At 41.7% G+C, this 19,300-nt stretch overlaps 1 protein-coding gene across 3 annotated transcripts in view; it reads left to right on the top strand.

Annotated features, from left to right (window-relative positions):
• Window positions 1–19,300, top strand: part of AGBL4 (AGBL carboxypeptidase 4) — a 1,201,113-nt gene that overhangs the window by 600,317 nt on the left and 581,496 nt on the right. For all 3 annotated transcript variants that reach the window (XM_075832130.1, XM_075832129.1, XM_075832131.1), the window contains exon 5: window positions 2,473–2,689. In XM_075832130.1, the coding sequence (XP_075688245.1) occupies window positions 2,473–2,689 (217 nt within the window). The remainder of the gene's footprint in view (window positions 1–2,472; window positions 2,690–19,300) is intronic.

Raw genomic sequence — 19,300 nt, 5'->3', positions numbered from 1 at the left:
TACATCCGAAAATAGCGCCTCAATAGCGCTGACAAACATCTGCCCATTGAAAGCAATGGGCAGACGTTTGTCTGTTCACACGAGGCGTATATTTACGCGCCGCTGTCAAATGACGGCGCGTAAATAGACGCCCGCGTCAAAGAAGTGACCTGTCACTTCTTTGGCCGTAATTGGAGCCATTATTCATTGACTCCAATGAATAGCAGCGCTAATTACGGCCGTAATGGACGCGGCGTTCAAGCGCCTGCACATGCCGGTACGGCTGAAATTACGGGGATGTTTTCAGGCTGAAACATCCCCGTAATTTCAGCCGTAACGGACGCCCTCGTGTGAACATACCCTAAGAAGTACAGGCTAAGTGTGTCCTCGTGGCTACATTAGCCTCCAACTGGCTCGTTTACCTTTTTTTTTGTAAAGAATGAAATAGCAGAGAAATTTATGCCATTCCATATAACGGGATCTCGCAAAAAAAAACAAACGTATAAAGTGTGGGAAAAAACTTTTTGAACATGGGAGCCTATGGATGAAATGCCACTATATGGCATATGTCACAAGCATCAGTTTAATGTATACATCATGGGCTTTTCAATAGCCTTTCATCACGTATACATTAAACGGTTACAACAATAGTCTATAACTGGTGGACGCTTGTGAGGAATGATGACACGTCATGAACAGGATCATGAGAGTTCAGTTTAACGTGTACGATTAGAGCCTATGGGTGACAGATGCCACTGTTAGGCATCCAGCACAGCCTACTTTTAAAGAATATGTTGGGAGCTTTTCCATGGTATGTGTTAAATGTAGGCCAAAAATGTGATGTGAATGGGACCATAGTTGGAAAGCTCAATTCCTGTTATTATAGAGGTCATATTGGTTGTCACCTAACTTTCTCTAAAACTGTAACAACTGAGTAGAAACGTTAACAACCTGGGTGAAGAGATAGCTCATAAACTTATCTGTGCGGATGATATTGTCTGATGCTAATCCATTATTAAGACTGTTTTGGTTGAATATCCTAGAATTCTAGACTACTCGCATTAATAAAGTTTTAATACAAAATCTAAGGGTCCTATTACATGGACCGACATGGGCCGTTTAAACGAGCGCCAATCAATGAGACAGCTCGAAAGTCGGCGCTCATTTGCTTCTTTTACAAGGAGCAATGAATGGGGACGAGCAAATGTTCCCGCAATCGGTCGTCCCCATATATTTCTATCATGTCGGCAGTATGTCTCCTTGTTTACAAAGGGAGATGTGCTGCCGACAACGATAATATTTCTGACCGCATAAGCGATACACTCAGCCGATGAACAAACGTTTGCTCGTTCATCGGCTGATTGTTGCCCTGTTTGGGCATGATTTGGAACGAGCCTTCTGTGGGCGGTCGTTTGCTCGATAATTGGCCCATGTAAAAGGGCCTTAAGACTACTGGTTACCATGTGCTGAGTGGATGAGATAAGAAATGTCCTGTGAAGTGTGTCTTCTTTGTTTGGCTCAATCTCTTTTCCCGGGTTTTACACAGAATGATTATCGGGCAGACGAGCGTTAATATAACGCTTGTTGCCGATAATTGCCGTGCGTAAACATGGTTGGCGATCAACAGATGAACGAGCAAACGCTCAATCTTCTGCTGGTCGTATTGTTCTAAAAAAGTAAAAGATTATCGTTGTCGGCAGCACATCTCCCTGCCGACATGATAATAATGTATGGGGACGAGCGATCTGAGTAATGACCCCTCGTCCCCAGCCATAGCTCCGTGTGACAGGAACAAACCAGCGCCGATCAACAATGTCTCGTTGATAAGGACTCGCTGCACCTGCAGAGTGTAAAAGGGCTTTTACAAGGATAGCTATGTCTGGAAGCTCTGTATTACACAGGCAGATAAATGGAAGGTGTTCAGCAGAATTAAAGTGTTCAGTGCCAATTTTCTAAACCAATATTTACATTCCTAACGCGACTGGGTTACAACCTTCATATCCCTAGTCATGCCTGAGAACCACGTGATCTGCTGACTCAGAAGAGAGCAATTCCGGTTATTTAAACACATTAAAAAAAAAATCAATAAAAATCTCCGTTATTCAGCAGGACTATGCATTTTATACTAAGCTTACGGGAATAATCCTTGTAAAATGCGCTGTTTACACCCTGTCATTGTATATGCATGCACAATTCATGACCTTGTTAAAGGGTTGCTCATTAGGTTGATGATATTTTACTTCTACTAAAATGTATTCACGTAAATATATTTATTAACATTTGCAACGGGAATGCCTAGTATAAGAAAAAAATGTTCTTTGTGTTAAAATGCACAGCTGGAGATGGTAACAAATTGGTTTTAGGTTATATGTGGCCCCAGCCACGTTGTCCTATAAACAGTGCCAAACCTTTTCTCCATACCCCTTATGCAATCTTTAAACCACATACAACAATTTTACTATTTACTCTTGTATATATTTTATCTCTTTGCAGGCAGAGGCTGCCCTCCAAAAATGTCTACTACTATAGATGCCCAGATCATCGCAAAAACTATGTTATGTCTTTTGCTTTTTGCTTTGACCGAGAAGATGATGTTTATCAGTTTGCTTACTGTTATCCATACACATACACTCGCCTGCAGCATTACTTGGAAAATCTTGACAGACTGAATCTGGATTATGTACATAGAGAACTGCTTGGCTTAAGTGTGGTGAGTACCTATGGCAAACCTTCAGATATCGGGTATAATGTTATTGATGTATTCTATTTTACTTAGGGAAATACAGTTTCTGCCTCTGTTAGCTATCTATTTACACCATCCAGTCATAAAATTAAAACCACTGACAGGTGAAGTGAATAACAATGATTACCTCATTACAATGACACGGCCTAAGGGGTGGGATGAGATAGGCAGCAAGTGAAGTCATTCTTGAAGTTGATGTGTTGGATGCAGGACAAATGGGCAAGCGTAAGGGCATGGCCACACGTGGCGGATTTCCTCCGCAACTGTCCGCATCAATGCCGCACAGAATCTGCGTTGCAGATTCTGCGGCGGATCTGCCCAAAATGTGCAGTAAATTGATGCGGACTAGCTGCTGCGGACTGCGGGAAAAGTGCTTCCCTTCTCTCTATCAGTGCAGGATAGAGAGAAGGGACAGCACTTTCCCTAGTGAAAGTAAACGAATTTCATACTTACCGGCCGTTGTCTTGGTGACGCGTCCCTCTTTCGGCATCCAGCCCGACCTCCCTGGATGACGCGGCAGTCCATGTGACCGCTGCAGCCTGTGATTGGCTGCAGCCGTCACTTAGACTGAAACGTCATCCTGGGAAGCCGGACTGGAGACAGAAGCAGGGAGTTCTCGGTAAGTATGAACTTCTATTTTTTTTACAGGTTGCTGTATATTGGGATCGGTAGTCACTGTCCAGGGTGCAGAAACAGTTACTGCCGATCGCTTAACTCTTTCAGCACCCTGGACAGTGACTATTTACTGACGTCTCCTAGCAACGCTCCCGTAATTACGGGAGCCCCATTGACTTCCTCAGTCTGGCTGTAGACCTAGAAATACATAGGTCCAGCCAGAATGAAGAAATGTCATGTCAAAAAAGCAAGACGCATCCGCAGCACACATAACATGTGCATGACAGCTGCGGACTTCATTGCGGAACTTAGAATCTCCATTGAAGTCAATGGAGAAATTCCGCCATGAGTCCGCAACCAGTCCGCCACAACTCCGCAACATCCCTTGCATGCTGCGGACACCAAATTCCGCATCGCAGCCTATGCTCCGCAGCGGAATTTTACGCATCGTCTAAACGAACACTTCTAAATAGAAGTGGAAGTCAATGGAGAAACAGCTCCGCTGCGGATTAACGCTGCGGAGTGTCCGCAGCGGAATTCAAGTGAAATTCCGCCACGTGTGAACCCAGCCTAAGGGTATGTGCACACAACCTCTTTTCAGACGTAATGGAGGCGTTTTACGCCTCGAAATACGCCTGAAAAGACGGCTTCAATACGTCGGCAAACATCTGCCCATTGCTTTGCAATGGGTCTTACGATGTTCTGTGCAGACGAGCTGTCATTTTACGCGTCGCTGTCAAAATACGGCGCGTAAAATGACGGCTCGTCAAAAGAAGTGCAGGACACTTCTTGGGATGTTTTTGGAGCCGTTTTCTCATAGACTCTATTGAAAACAGCTCCAAAAATGGCCGCAAAAACGCTGCGAAAAAGCCGCGAAAAACGCGAGTTGCTCAAAAAACTTCTGAAAATCAGGAGCTGTTTTCCCTTGAAAACAGCTCCGTATTTTCAGGCGTATTTTGTTAATCGTGTGAACATACCCTCATAATCTGAGTGCCTTTGACAAGGGCCAAATTGTAATGGCTAGAAGACTGGGTCAGAGCATCTCCAAAATGGTAGGTTTTGTGGGATGTTTCTGTTATACAGTGGTTAGTACCTACCAAAAGTGGTCCAAGGAAGGACAGCTGGTGAACCAGCAGCTGCATCATAGGCACCCAATTCTCGTCTATCTGGTCCGATTCCACATTGTAGCACAAATTGCTGAAAAGGGGAATGCTGGCTAGGATAGCAAGGTGTCAGGACACACAGTGCATTCCAGCTTGCTGTGTTTGGCATGGTGAAGCCCTACAACGGGCACTAGCGCATCAGAACTGAATCATGGCGCAATGGAAGAAAGTGTCCGGGTCTGGTAAATCACGTTTTTCCTATATATATCTGTAAATGGCATTTTTTATCAGCTTTCCCATCTGTATGCTCTATCTGTGTCAGTTTTCCTTGAGCTCAGCTGCAGAGAAGGTGAAGACCAGCTGCTATAATGTCTCCTATACATGTCACACAGAGAAGAGAGTAGGTCCTACTCTCCTATCTCTCTGTAGCAGCATGAAGGTCATTATACAGCAGTAATGAGCAGTGTAGCTGAGAATCCAGCATTGGGGTGAGATAGAACACTTGCTAGAAGCTGCTGCAGCGTCCGTGTGTCTCTCTGCCACCGTTACCCTCTCCATAGACTTGTACTGGCAGCTGTAACCTGATCCTTCAGTGAACTGATAATCCGTGTTGTCTCTCAAAATGATATGACAGTGAATGATCAGTGAAGAAGGCAGGGAAAGTAGAAAAAGTAGCTCATAAGTGGAGAAAAAGGAAATGTTCTCTAATAAGATATATTACAAAGTTTCCATTATTTGCATGTACTACTGATTTATGTAAAATTTCTTGAAAAAACTGTGACGGTGTGTCTTTCATCTGGATTTTGAGTTTTATGTATTGTACTCTTCTCCTCTTTTATAGCAATACGTTCTTTAGATGGTTTAGACTATAAATGTCAAGGGAGGTTGTCATAGCAAGGCTATCCTTCATCAGTTTTCTGTTCTAGCCCTGTTTCTAAATATCCAGGCCAAGACCAAGCACCCCGCCAGCCCCTCTAGCTACGCCCCTGCTTAAGGTCCTACATATTTGTCCCCTTGGCCATTATTACTTAGGTCTGTCTGTATGGAATAACCTGTAAAACATTATAGCATGGTAGAAACCTGCTCTTTCCTACAGAAATCAGTCTTGCCTTGCTTTTCTATTACTATACAGATAATGGGTGTTTTATGCTATGTAATAGGTTGATACCCATAATGAATGGTGCCGATAACATCGCACGTTACTTGGAATTTCAACTAAATATTCCTACAATACCGTTTCTGTAAAATTCCTCTGCATTTTGTTTCTAGACGAAGAATATTTAAAATGATAAAAGATAATTATATCACATCCCTGTCTGCGTCTCTGCTGCTGATTGTGTGGTGACAGGCTCTGTCAAAATGGTAAAAGCAAAGACGGAGCAGTCAGAACATGTGTTTCTGTATAAAGAAGATGACGGAAGGGAGCTGTGCATTCAAATCCCCCCTCCCCCTACCTTCCACTGTCGCAGGCATTTCTATTACATTATAGGTCTGCATGTGTTTCTCTTTGGTGGGGGTGGGGATTAGACAATCTATACTCATCATCCTAGACTCAATCTTTAAACCTGGATCATATATCCAAACAGCCGTATTGTGGCCTATGGCCAGAATATCCTGTAAAGCTTTTTTTTTATTTGTATGGCTACCAAAATCATTTTGGATTGTTTTTTCTTTGTGACACACAGGTCTTTGTTTTTATCCCATTTTTAGTAGCTTTTTTTAATTATTTTTATTAGGGTTAAACTGCGTAAAAAATAAAATGTCTTTCATTTTTCAAAAACATTAACATGGATTCCCTATTTTGATTTGGTCGTTTTTATCATTTCGGTCATCGGTTATAGGCAATGGGTAACATTGGGTTAAAGTTGGGTGTTCTGAATGTATTTTTTTTAACTTTATTTGTGTTTTTTTTATTTTTGTATGTTTTTATTTTCCACATAATGAGACATATTTACTACTGCTGTCTAAGATTTAGACAGTAAAAAGACCTAGCAGTCTGAAGATGCGCCAAATTCATCACGGTGGTGCACGCTGTATGATAAATTTGGTGGATCTTGCTAGACATGTTAGACACTTTTCTCTCCCTTATACCACTTCTTGGATGCCTTAGCTTACCCTAGTATTTTGTGGCAAGTTGTAAACCATGTTCTTGTACCCGATTAGCCAACACCCTCTTGTTAAATGAGGTGCAAACAGTGTCTAAAACCGCATATAAATGAGGCGCACGGCATGTGCACCAGCATTTTATATAGTAAATCTGCCCCTATATGTCCCCTAAGAGGTCATAATAGATTTATTCTTTTAAAGTGCAGTTTTCCATTGTAAATATTATATCTCCATAGGAGCCCCAGTAACGGGTGAAGACAGCACCCGGTAGTGACAATAGTCCCAGGCGGAGACTTAAAGATGCTCTGTCACCACATTATAAGTGGCCTTTCTTGTACATCATGTGATCGGCGCTGTAATGTAGATTACAGCAGTGTCTTTTATTTAGAAAAACTATTATTTTTGACGGAGTTATGACCTATATTAGCTTTATGCTAATGACTTTCTTAATGGACAACTGGGCGTGTTTTACTTTTTGACCAAGTGGGCGTTGTGGAGAGAAGTGTATGACGCTGACCAATCAGTGACCAATCAGCGTCATACACTTCTCTCCATTCATTTACACAGCACATAGTGATCTTACTAGATCACTATGTGCAGTTACTCACACGCACAGGCACAGGCACACGCGCACGTTACTCAAGTGTCCTGAGAGTTAATAGACATCTCGTTTTAAATGACAGAGATTACGCTTGCTGTGTTGTAAATCTCACACAAACGTTACAGAAGTGGCAGGATTCTGAATAGAAATCACATTCTGGCTGGAGGTAATGTATATTCACTCTCAGAACACTTGAGTAACGTTAGTGTGTGTGTATGTGGCTGCACATAGTGTTCTAGTAAGATTACTATGTGCTGCGTAAATGAATGGGGAGAAGTGTATGACGCTGACTGGTCACTGATTGGTCAGCGTCATACACTTCTCTCCACAACGCCCACTTGTCCAATAAGAAACTCATTAGCATAAAGTTAAAATAGGTCATAACTCCGTCAAAAATGATCGTTTTTCTAAATAAAAAAACACTGCTGTAATCTACATTACAGCGCCGATCACATAATGTACTTATAATGTGGTGACAGAGCCTCTGTAAGGGGGTTTTACACTGGGCTGTTATCGTGCGGACCAGCGATCATAGAACACTCGTTGCTGATAATTGCCCTGTGTAAAAAGGGCAGCGATCAGCAGACGAACGAGCAAACAGTCAATCATCTGCTGATCGTATTGTTTTAAAAAAGTGAAAGATTATCGTTGTCGGCAGCACATCTCCCTGTGTAATCAGGGATATGCGCTGCCGACATGATAATAATGTATGGGGAGGAGCGATCAATGTAACGACCACTTGTCCCCATCCATAGCTTCGTGTGACAGGAGCAAATGAGCGCCGATCAATGATGTCTCGTTGATCGGCGCTTGCTGCACCGGCCGGTGTAAAAAGGCCTTTAGCAACTTACATTGCTGCTGTTTCTATTCACTACACAGAATTGCTCATGTTAAAAGTAGGGGGATCAAGAAATAAAGCAAAGTAAAATTCCCTGCGGCTCCTCTGTTAACCTGCCAGCAGAATACAGACTACTGGAATTGTAATTTTTCTCTGGCAGCCTCGTTGTATTTGTGGATGGGAGTAATTCCTTTAAGAACAGTCAATTAAAAAAATTGCTCTTTATGCTGAAGTCCATTTATATTTTACGAAAATCCCCTTTAAAACAACTTCTACTCTTCATGTATGTGAATCATGTATCATAGTTTGATTTGTTTCCAATACCCTAGTTAATCTTTTCATTCATCTGACCACAATAATTTTATCCCTATGGACAACAGTAACAAAAATTCCATTATAACATTACAATCTGAATTGAATTTTCCATAGATGAGAACAAGTTTTGCAGCAATGTATTTTGTAAGCTCTTCTTCCACTTTGCTGCTTCCGCCACAGTCTTACAATGATGCGTTCACCCATTTTATTTGTATTCAATTCCCTTTGTAGTACAGTGCATTAAAGTGACTGTACTAAATAAAACAAGAATATAATTACAAATGTCTTTAAAGAAAAAAATCTTTGATTATCAGTGAACTATTTCATCCTTTGAAAGGTTCCATTACACTGATTTGCAGTTTCTTACTTGATGTATCTGGACCCAGGGGAAATCATCTTGCTGTGCAAAGCGTTTCATTTGGGTTTCCTGACTTAACTTTCTGCCACATAGTAACAACAACTTGTGTAGCACTGCCGGCTGAATGTCTATGGCTCTCTATTGAACCAACATCAATGGTGTGCTATTATTATGCCCTTAAAGGAAACATGTCCCTAGGTTTAGAGTCACTAAACCATCAGAATGTCATTATGAAGCTGAGGCTTAGTGTTCCAAATATGCCCACGTCAAAAACAGCCGTTTCAGCAGTTGCCTCAGTCTCCAGTGTACTCTCCTCGGCTTCATAAGCGAAATGCGCATGTGCCTGATGCCATTCCCGGACTCATCTCACTAACTTGTAAGTTATTAGACTAACTGTTGCTGGAATGTCCGTTTTTGACGTGGCCATTTTTGGAACACTAAGCTCCAACTGCATAACGACATGTTGGTGGTTTAGTGGCTCCAAACCAACTGACTGTTTCACTTTTAAGCTCCTGTATAATCACTTTAGGATGTACAATGCAAGGCAGAGGTTCAACTTGACGTTCCTGGGTTCCAATGCAAAATGTGCAACAGGGCCCCTAGCCAGGGGCGTAACTACGAAAGACTGGGCCCCATAGAAAACTTTTGACTGAGCCCCCCCCCTTCCCTTTCCTGGATGCTACACACAGCTCCCCCTTGTAGATAGTTCCCCCCTGTAGATTGTGCCATACAGCCCCCCTGTAAATAGTTCCATACAACCCCCTGTAGATAGTGCCATACAGAGCCCCTAAAGATAGTGTCACCCACCTGCCCATTGTAGATAGTGCCATAGAGCCCCCCTTGTAGACAGTGCCCCCCCACCTCCACCATGTAGATAGTTCTATATAGCCCCCACCTCCCCCTTGTAGATAATGCCATACAGCTCCCCAGCTGCCCCTTGTAGATAGTGCCATGCAGCCCCCTCCTCCCCCTTGTAAACAGTACCCCCCAAAAAAATGTAACAAAAAAAATACTCCCCTAACGACATAACAACAATAGTATCTGCATCCTAAGGACGCAGATACTATTGAGTGTGGCGTCGCTACCACTGTAGAAGCCATAGAGGCTGCTAGCTGCGCCACCGGGAATGGGGGAGTGCCCCAAGCCTAGCATGTGCCATTTCTACTAATGGTGCCTTCTTATGGAACAAATGGTCTATTGGGCTAGGGAGACTGCTACCTCTGCACACTCCCTACCCCACCGATCCAAGGAACATAGATAGAGATGAGCGAATTTCCCAAAATTCAATTCAAGTCCGATTCAATCAAATTGACTGTCTGATTTGTTTCGGTCCAAATAAAGTCACCGCGAATCGCCAGTGCACCGATTGCCTTAAGAACTCTTGTCTGACTCTCTGATGTCTTCTAGGACTGTATCCAACCCCTTTCAAGCTTTGTAAAGGCTATAAACACTCTTGGGGTCTCTTTAGAACAACTTTTGTTGTTGACTTTTATTAAAAACAAAAATGCACTGTTTTACTTCTGCAACTTCCACGAATCACAGCACATAGAAGCTGCAGAAAACCATTCTGAGTTGAATCCGTCAGTGATCTGCACAGACAACTTGGCTTACAGCGGCTCCTGTGTGCTCCTGAACTATTTTCTAAGCTCAATTCTGATCAGGTCAAAGTTTAACATTTTTCCGAATCTGAAACCTTTGGGAAATTAAGACTGAATTTGATTCATGTACAATAAATTCGCTCACCTCTAACTATGAATTTTATAATCTCTTGAAACAATATAAATAAATGCATAAAGGTGTTTGTGCCAAAGAGGTCGAAACTCAGTCATTGATATGATCTCTATGGAGGGGGAACCTTAGCTCTGGTGGCACCTTTCTTGTGGGTGGTGTAAAACTGTTGAGGGCTCAACCTCTTTAAAGACACCATAACATTAGTAACAAGGTAATGAGAACAGGTAAATGGTGTACACCCAAATATGAATCTAGAAAAAACTCCTGAACGTTGCTAATATCATTAATATAGCATTAAGGCATAAGTCATACTGTTGGCTGCTCTTTAATGTTGTAGGTGGATTAAAGGGGTTTAAAATCCCTAATTATTAGAAGGGTCCCCCAAAAATAAGCTGATCACCAACAATCCGCTGTAATCTTTTAGCTAGTGTTTAATTTTCCAAAAGGAAATTGAAGCATTATATGGTGCCCATTGAAATCACCTGAGTGACTGGGTCGTTCAGAGAGACGCTCTTCGTAGCTCTGTAGCTCCAATCTGGTTTATTGATGGAGATCCTATATGTCCTAATGGGCTATCTGAACCAGGCAACCCTTTTCATGGCAGTATAAACCAAATGACTAAGGCCCTATGCACATGATCGTAAACTCGCCGTGATTACGGACCCATTTATTTCTATGACCGATGGACACCTTCCCGTATACTTACGGGAAGGTGTTCATGGTGTAGAAACTTTCCCAAAAAAATAGGACAGGTCCTATTTTTTTTTATTTTACAGACCGTGCTCCCATACTTTATAATGGGAGCATCCCGTAAATATGGACAGCTGTCTGCGGCCGGCCGTGCCTGTAATTTACAGGTCGTAATTACGGGCACGGTCATGTGCATGGTGCCTTACTTATTTATATATGTCTACAATACAACATTTGGACCATATTTCCAGATCTCCTTTACAGTTTGTCTCAGAAAATTTTCAATAAAACCTTTGAAACATGAGGAGTAAAAGTTAGATTGGTGTTGAATTGGAAGTTGGGATCCCCAATAATCCTGAGAATGATCTAGGGCCCGGGTTGCAGTGGAGAGGTGCCTACACATGCACAATAGTTGTCTGTTGACAAATGACAGCGGAAACCTTTTTCTGAAACTGCTCATCTTTTGATGTAGACTTGTACCCACTCATTTTTGGACACAGTGGGATTGTCGTTTCATATTCCCCTCCAATTTGACTTTTATGATGTCGGATTGAGGGTCTTTTACAGGACAACCCTCTTCAAGGTTCCCATTTGTCTATTTAAATATTGTAAATTAAATATACATTACGACGCATAATAATAGAAAAAATAAGAATTTAACAAAAAATAGAAGAAAACACACTTGGTTCAAACTATTGTTTTTCTAGGCAGATTATTGTTTTCTGTACTTGTTTTCTCTCCATACTTTCTAAGGAGTGGACTTCCCCTCGCTCTCACAGCATGGAGCCTCACTCTAAATGAGAGTTATCGCAGCTGCATCCCCTCCTCCCTCCCTCTGTCTCTTTCTCCCTGTCTAGTATTCATTATATTACCCTAGACTGATTATTTTTGGTGGCTGAGACTTCTGAACATTTAGGGCTCATTCAGATGAGCGTGTATCTCGTCCATGTGACAGCCGTTAAAACAATGGCCGTCACACTGACACATGTATTTCAATGGGGCCGTTCCCACAACCGTTGTTTCAATGCAGCGTGTGAAGGGTCCATGAAAAAATAGGACATGTCCTATTTTCCTGTGTGTCACGCATCCCTCCATAGAAACTAGTCTATGCGGAATCCGTGACAACACGTCCCACACGGGTGCACCTCAGACGTGAAAAACGGTAGTTTTTTACGTCCGAGGTTAGCTACGCTCGTCTGAATGTAGCCTTACAAAGAGCCTTTAGGCAGGAAAAGAGTGACTAGACTGCTGAAAGGTGAGGAAGCTTACCCCTTACCCTTGTAAGATACATTACAAAGATTTATGTATTCTCATGTTCTACCGATTTGTGCAAAAAAATATATAACTAAGGCCTGATTCAGATAAACGTAAATCCCGTCCATGTCACGAACGTTTTTTAACGGCCGTCACGCGGACGCATGTATTTCAATGGGGCTGTTCACATGGCCGTTTTTTTAATGGACCTTGTGAAGTGCCTGTGAAAAAATAGGACGTCCTATTTTTGTCTGTTTTCACGGATCCCTGAATATACTCAAGGCTATACTCCCGCTCAGGTGCAACTCGGATGTGAAGAATGGCCGGTTTCCACATCCGAGTTTACACTCGTTCATCTGAATCAGGCCTTAAGGTACACTTTAAATTCCATGAACCAACAGATTAAAAAATTATGACAAAAATAAAGTCCTTTTGCAGCATGCTACATTTAAAAAAAAAAAGATTTCTGATGAAATGTATTGGAAGTATTAACAATTGAATCTTCTACTTACGACCTATTGAATTCTGTCAACAAATGTGTTTTACAATAAAAAAATGTGTATTAAAAAAGCGTAAAGAGGAACATAAGGGTGAAATATCCCTACAAAACAGCGCAAATTCTCAGCATGTTTTCTGAAAAGTGCAACCCTAGTAAATTAAAAACATGATGACTTAGTGGGGGGGGGGGTTAATATCTGCAGCAATGATATTTTACTGACGCGTTTCCACTTGGTAACAACTCAGCTCAATCATCCATTTAAGGGCCATTACAAGTCAGATTAGGCAAAGCAATGAAGTGCCAAGGCAGGACATGATGTGAATATAAATATGCCCCATATGACATATCCTGTTGGAAACATACATCATAATTCAGTCTTCGTGTTCTTGGTTTCTCCTTTGCTTGGTTTCTAAGTTCGCAACTCGTCAAACAACATTATGAAAAGCTAGGGTAGTGTTGCTGAAGACACTACAAGGAGGAAAGAGTTTTAATTTAGACTATTATCTAGACGAGTGGTCTCCAACCTGCGGTTCTCCTGCGGTGCCAAACTACAACTCCCAGCATGCCCTGATAGCTGGGGAGCCAAAAGTTGGTCAACCTTTCTCAATCAATTACACGTCATTCATTGCTAGATTAGTTATAACCCTCAATGTCATTCGTCAGTAAATAAACATCTAGTCCTTTTTAACTCCTTAACGCCGAAGGACGGATATATCCGTCCTCAGCAGCTGCTAGATCGCGCAGGAGGACGGATATATCCGTCCTGTAATGGCGCGGGTACTGGCAGTGTACCCACGCAATCAGCAGCAGGAGCACGGCTGTTATACACAGCCTGGCTCCTGCTGCAACTGCCGGAATCGAAGCGCGCTCCGATTCCGGCAGTTTAACCCATTAAATGCCGGTGTCAAAAGTGACAGCGGCATCTAATGTGTTTGACAGAGGGAGGGAGCTCCCCCTGTCACCCGATCGGCGCCCCTGCAAACAAATCGCGGGTCGCCGTCGGGTTTCCATGGCAGCCGGGGGCCTAACAAAGACACCCAGGTCTGCCTTCAGCATCTGCCTGTTAAAAATAAAATAAAAGTTAATCTATAAGTCCTATGTACCCAAAAATAGTACTAATGAAAACGACACATTGGCCCACAAAAATCAAGCCACATTGACGGAAAAATAAAAAGATTACGGCTTTTGGAATGCGGCGATACAAAAACAAGTAATTTTTTTCTAAAAGGGTTTTTATTGTGCAAACATAGGAAAACATATAAAACCTTTACATATTTGGTATTCCCGTAATCGTGCCGACCCATAGAATAAAGTTAACATGTTATTTACGCTGCGTAGTAAACGGCGTAAATTTATAACGTGAAAATGAATGCTGGAATAGCTGCTTATTTTCAATTCTCTCCTAAAATAAAGTTAATAAAAGTTAATCACTATATTGTAAGCATCTAATCCTTGGTCATTAACGTGCAAAATGGCCCTGTCATTAAGGGGTTAAATGGTGACATAGTATCTGCTGATACTAACTCTTGGGGTAGGGCATCCCTAACCCTAACCCTAACCCTTTCCTATTGTCACGATCTGTTGGTATGTGGACCCACTAGGCCGCACCACCGTAGAGGAGTAGCAGCTGACCAAACAACAGTGTACCAAGTCTCTACAAAGTTCAAGCACAAGGGTATGTGTAATAGTCCAGACAGTAGCAAGGCTAGGCTCAGATGCTCCTTTGATGGCAAGTGATGCAGGAGGTACCAGGCGTGGCAGTTGACACCACACATGGTGTATGACCTCAGGCATAGCAGAGGACACAACACGACTCCAACACTAGAAAGAGCACAGGAACAAAAACAGCACGGGTTACATGATACAGGTAGCAGGGCACGAGAACACTGGGAACAGGATACGACTAAGGGACAATTTGCAAGACTAACATAGGAATACAAACAACGCTCAGGCATGGAGTGAAAGGGCAGGGCCCTTTTTATAGTCCAGGGTGATCTGGGAGTAATTATGAAAATTCTTTACATGTGCGCGTGCTGGCCCTTTAGGGCCGGGAATGAGCTCGCGCGCACACCCTAGTGGTCACTGCAGGGCAGGACAGCCGCATGTGCTGGCATCTCCGGGGAGGGCGACATCGGCAAGACGAGAGGGGTCAGGGGTCCGCGACCGCGGCCGTTACACCTGTAGTGATATACTTCTAATATGTTTATCTTGTAGAGTATGGTCAAGCATTATTGTTGTACAGGGCACTGACCTGACACGAGTGCTGCTTCCATGAGCCACACCATTACTAAATGATGTGGATATTGCGGAAATCAGATGGTGATGCCTTTTTTTAAGAAACAGTTGTAGAAACAATTCCATTAGACAAAAACTCCATTGCATTGTATATTTATTTCTTTTTTTAACAAAAATGCCAGGGATAGGGATTTCCACTGTTTCAGAAACTTGCGGCATATCCTAAAAGTTGCACAGTTCCCTGGGAATGGTATTTTGTACATTTTGGTACACCTTCATGCAGGGGTCTCCATCCTCTCCAACTGTTTCAAAATTAAAACTCCCAAAACAATAATCCACTGTACAAATAAAGCACCCTAATGTTGAATGTGAATGGGGCCTTATGAGTTAAAGTTGCATTATAAATTAATGAGGACATTTTTTGGCTACATATTACTACTACAACTTTTGTCAGACAATATAAATGGAAAAGAAAACAATCACAAAGTAGTAAATGGAAGTCATCCATAAATCAAGTATCGGCAGGTTTTATAGCAACATGCCAAGTCAGCTTTTTAGAGGCTTTTAGATGCACTTTCTACATGCTGTATTAATAAAGTAAAAAAATAAATTACACACACACACATATATATATATATATATATATATATATATATATATATATATATATATACACATATATATATACACAGGGGGGTTTCGTTGAACAAGATCCCTTCAGTATAAGAGGGTGGGATGTCGTGAATCAACACCAGAAGAGGAGCTCGGTTTGATTTGTGCTGTAGACCTCCTTTTCCCATTTATTCTTGACTAGCTACACCACTGAGACATGAAACTTTTGTTCGCTTGACACTTGGATATTGGATTCACAACATTTAAGTGAGATTGTGAACTGCCTTCTTCAATATATGGGTGACCGCTCCACCTCTGCCTGTGTTTTCCTGAATATATATCCATGTTTTTTTCAGACCTTCGAGATCATTGCAGCTAAACCGAACTCTGATATTGAGCAAGTGTGACAATCAGCATGGAGACACATCTGGTATTACCAGACTTCATTTTGCGCATTTCACATCTAGACCATGGAAGACACCAATGACTTACATAATATCGACTGCAACTTCCAGTCTGTTTGATCTCTGCCCCAAATAGATTTTTCATATATATATATATATATATATATATATATATATATATATATATATATATATATTTATAAAAAATAATTTTTTTAATCCTAGGAAATTTATAGATCAATGTCCCCGTTTTTATGAACAAATCCATGTGAAACATTACATGGTATCAGATTTTAGTATTCAGCAGAAATCTGCTCTCAGGGTCCACACAAGACTGCTCAAGTAAGCATTTTTAATGCAAAGTAAAGGTCACATTGCTGGAGTCTGCTTTCATTAATCCTTTGTGCCCTTAAAGCAGATACGATTGTAGCTGAAGAAAAAAATGATTAAAAATGAAAGCCCTTGAAATTCATGAAAGAGAACAGTTTAAATGTTTTTGGCCTAAGTGTTTAATTTTTAACAGCTGGTCTGGTAGGCGATGCGTATTCCCTTTGTGCCATTGCTATAAAGAGCGCTGTCTATATGCCATGTGATTTTAGATAACGTTTGCTGGTTAATGATGGCGCTAGTTACAGCAGGGGCAGAAAAATGTACAGAAAAATGTGCACGTGTATATCAACACAATACCCCGTTCCTCAGGGGTGGACACGGAAAGCAAGGTTCCCTTGCAGGAGCAGTGTATGGACTCTTTGCATTCCAATAGTTCATCATAGAGCACCCTCCTTATGTCTTTCTAATATTGAATCAGTTATTTTTGAGCCATTAAGTTCATTAGCTCAGTCACTTACATAAATCTAATAGTAGAAAGCTACTTTTAAGGTGGCGGTGGGTTCCCTTATCGACTGGGCCTCTATGCAGATGAACTGCTGGAACATTTGGTATGTCCGCCCTCCTCCCTCTACCATTCATTCTTCGTCAGGGCAGCAAGACCATTGGGCCCGTTCTCCTCTTCCTTGCTTGCTAACGCAGTTATAAGCTGGGTTCACACGACCTATTTTCAGACGTAAATGAGGCATATTATGCCTCGTTTTACGTCTGAAAATAGGGCTACAATACGTCGGCAAACATCTGCCCATTCATTTGAATGGGTTTGCCGACGTACTGTGCAGACGACCTGTTATTTACGTGTCGTAGTTTTACAGCTGTCAAACGACGACGCGTAAAAATACAGCCTCGTCAAAAGAAGTGCAGGACACTTCTTTCAGACGTAATTTGAGCCGTTCTTCATTGAAGTCAATGAAGCACAGCTCAAAATTTACGGCTGTCAGAGAAGCCTCGCAAAATGCGAGGAGGAGCATTTACGTCTGAAACGAGGCAGCTGTTTTCTCCTGAAAACAGTCTGTCTTTTCAGACGTAAAAGCCTGCTACCGTGTGCACATACCCTTATAGTTGATGTCACCATTTTTAACACTGAGGTTAAAGAGAAACTTATCACTACTTTTTTTCTAATAACAAAGGCATAGAGGAGTTCATAGGTTTTCTAGACCAGTGTCTCGCAATACTTCTGAGCTAAGTATCCCGTCTAAAATAACTTACATTGAAGTACTGCCAAGGCTATGATCATGCGCTGTGCTGCCTCTTCACACATCAAAGGTTAAGGACTAAGTTGGTCTTCGCCTTTACCTCTAAATTGTGATGTTGTACGGATCCTGGGGAATGTTCTAATCCCTGTTTCCACTAAACCTTTCATATTGGGGTATATATTTAGATGCTATGATAATTTGATCCAGCATTTATGCCCATCTAGTCCGTCACTGTCTGGCATCCATCTTTTCACACTGTGGTAACCATTTCTGAATTTTAATGTGTTTTTTTATGTTTTTGTTATCAATAAACATATCTTTTCTACTGCTTTGGTGTTCCATAGACTCCAATTTCTATGTTGCTATTCTCGTCAGTGAGTTTTTCACCGTTTATATCATGTATACATTGGGCCCAGATGCCCTCCCCCCGTATATGATATATGAGATATATATGAGATCTCTATGAAGTGGTGGGGAATTTTGGTTGTTTTCCATATCGGTATAGTAATGTACATGTTTTATATAGATGGATGGTGGGCCCTCATGATCATCTCCTCTGGTGGGCCCAAGGAACCCCAGTCCGACGCTAAATAGGGGACGTGTTTGTCACCGGTGGACCCTAGCCTTAAACATAGGGTTGGGAGCACAAATTCTAAAGAGAAATCCTCTGTGAATGTTATAGGCCAGTGATATGGAGGGCTCCACCGCTGGTAGGCCCCATCATTGTGGGTGGTGGGACGTCGCACCACAATGGTATGAAACAAGGGAGCGATGACCTGGTCCACCCAATAATAATAAAAGAAACATGGAAATTTGGCAGGTAACAAGTATAGGTCCTGCTGTCCCAGGATGGTGGAGTTTGGTGACATGAAGCAGCATCGGAGGGGGACTTATATTCCTTATTGCTATGGCACCTCATCTCTTCTATGTATTCTTCTGTAGATATCCTAATATTTTTTTCTCTATTGTGTGACAATCCATAGTGACATGTTATTTTTTTTTTCTTCCACAAGTCGATTCTAAAACAAGCAGACAAGTAAGCACTATTTAAAGACAAATATGTAGTAGAGACAACCTCTTTGCACATAATACTTCCTATTCCCTATATTATACTGTCCACTTAGGGGTAAAATATATTTATAAGTAGGGTGTATATTTCTTTTAAATTGCATATTGCATGTTTACACAGCAGGTTGCCTTCCGATATATTCATATTCCAGGTCTCCATTTGTGCTGAAGGCATAAATTCACACAGCTATAAAACCACTGGAAAATGGACGTTTCCCATCGATCAGCTCGGCTCGGCATCTGTCCCCCTCGCACGTGTTTGAATACAAAAACACGTCCTGCTATCAAAATGCTTCCCTGTCAAAGCAAAACTAATATATGTTCTACTGTATAAATAATCTTTACACTTTTTTGGCTTCGGAAAAACGCGCTATCAGCAAGATGAAAGGAAAATTTGCTACACTTGTAGTAAATTTCCCTTGGGGTTATAAAATATAGTTTTGATTTGGAGGGCAATCTTGTAGGAGCAGCGTACGGTATTGATGTTTGACATAGCGCCCATTCCTTCTGCCTGGTCCTGCAAGTAAGAGATCCTTAAGTGAAAAGTTACAAGTTTCTTGTTAAAT

Source organism: Rhinoderma darwinii, chromosome 7 (genome assembly GCF_050947455.1).
Source record: "Rhinoderma darwinii isolate aRhiDar2 chromosome 7, aRhiDar2.hap1, whole genome shotgun sequence".
Lineage (NCBI taxonomy): Eukaryota > Metazoa > Chordata > Amphibia > Anura > Rhinodermatidae > Rhinoderma > Rhinoderma darwinii.
Note: the sequence above shows the minus strand (reverse complement) of the source record. Positions and strands in the feature narration are given on the sequence as shown.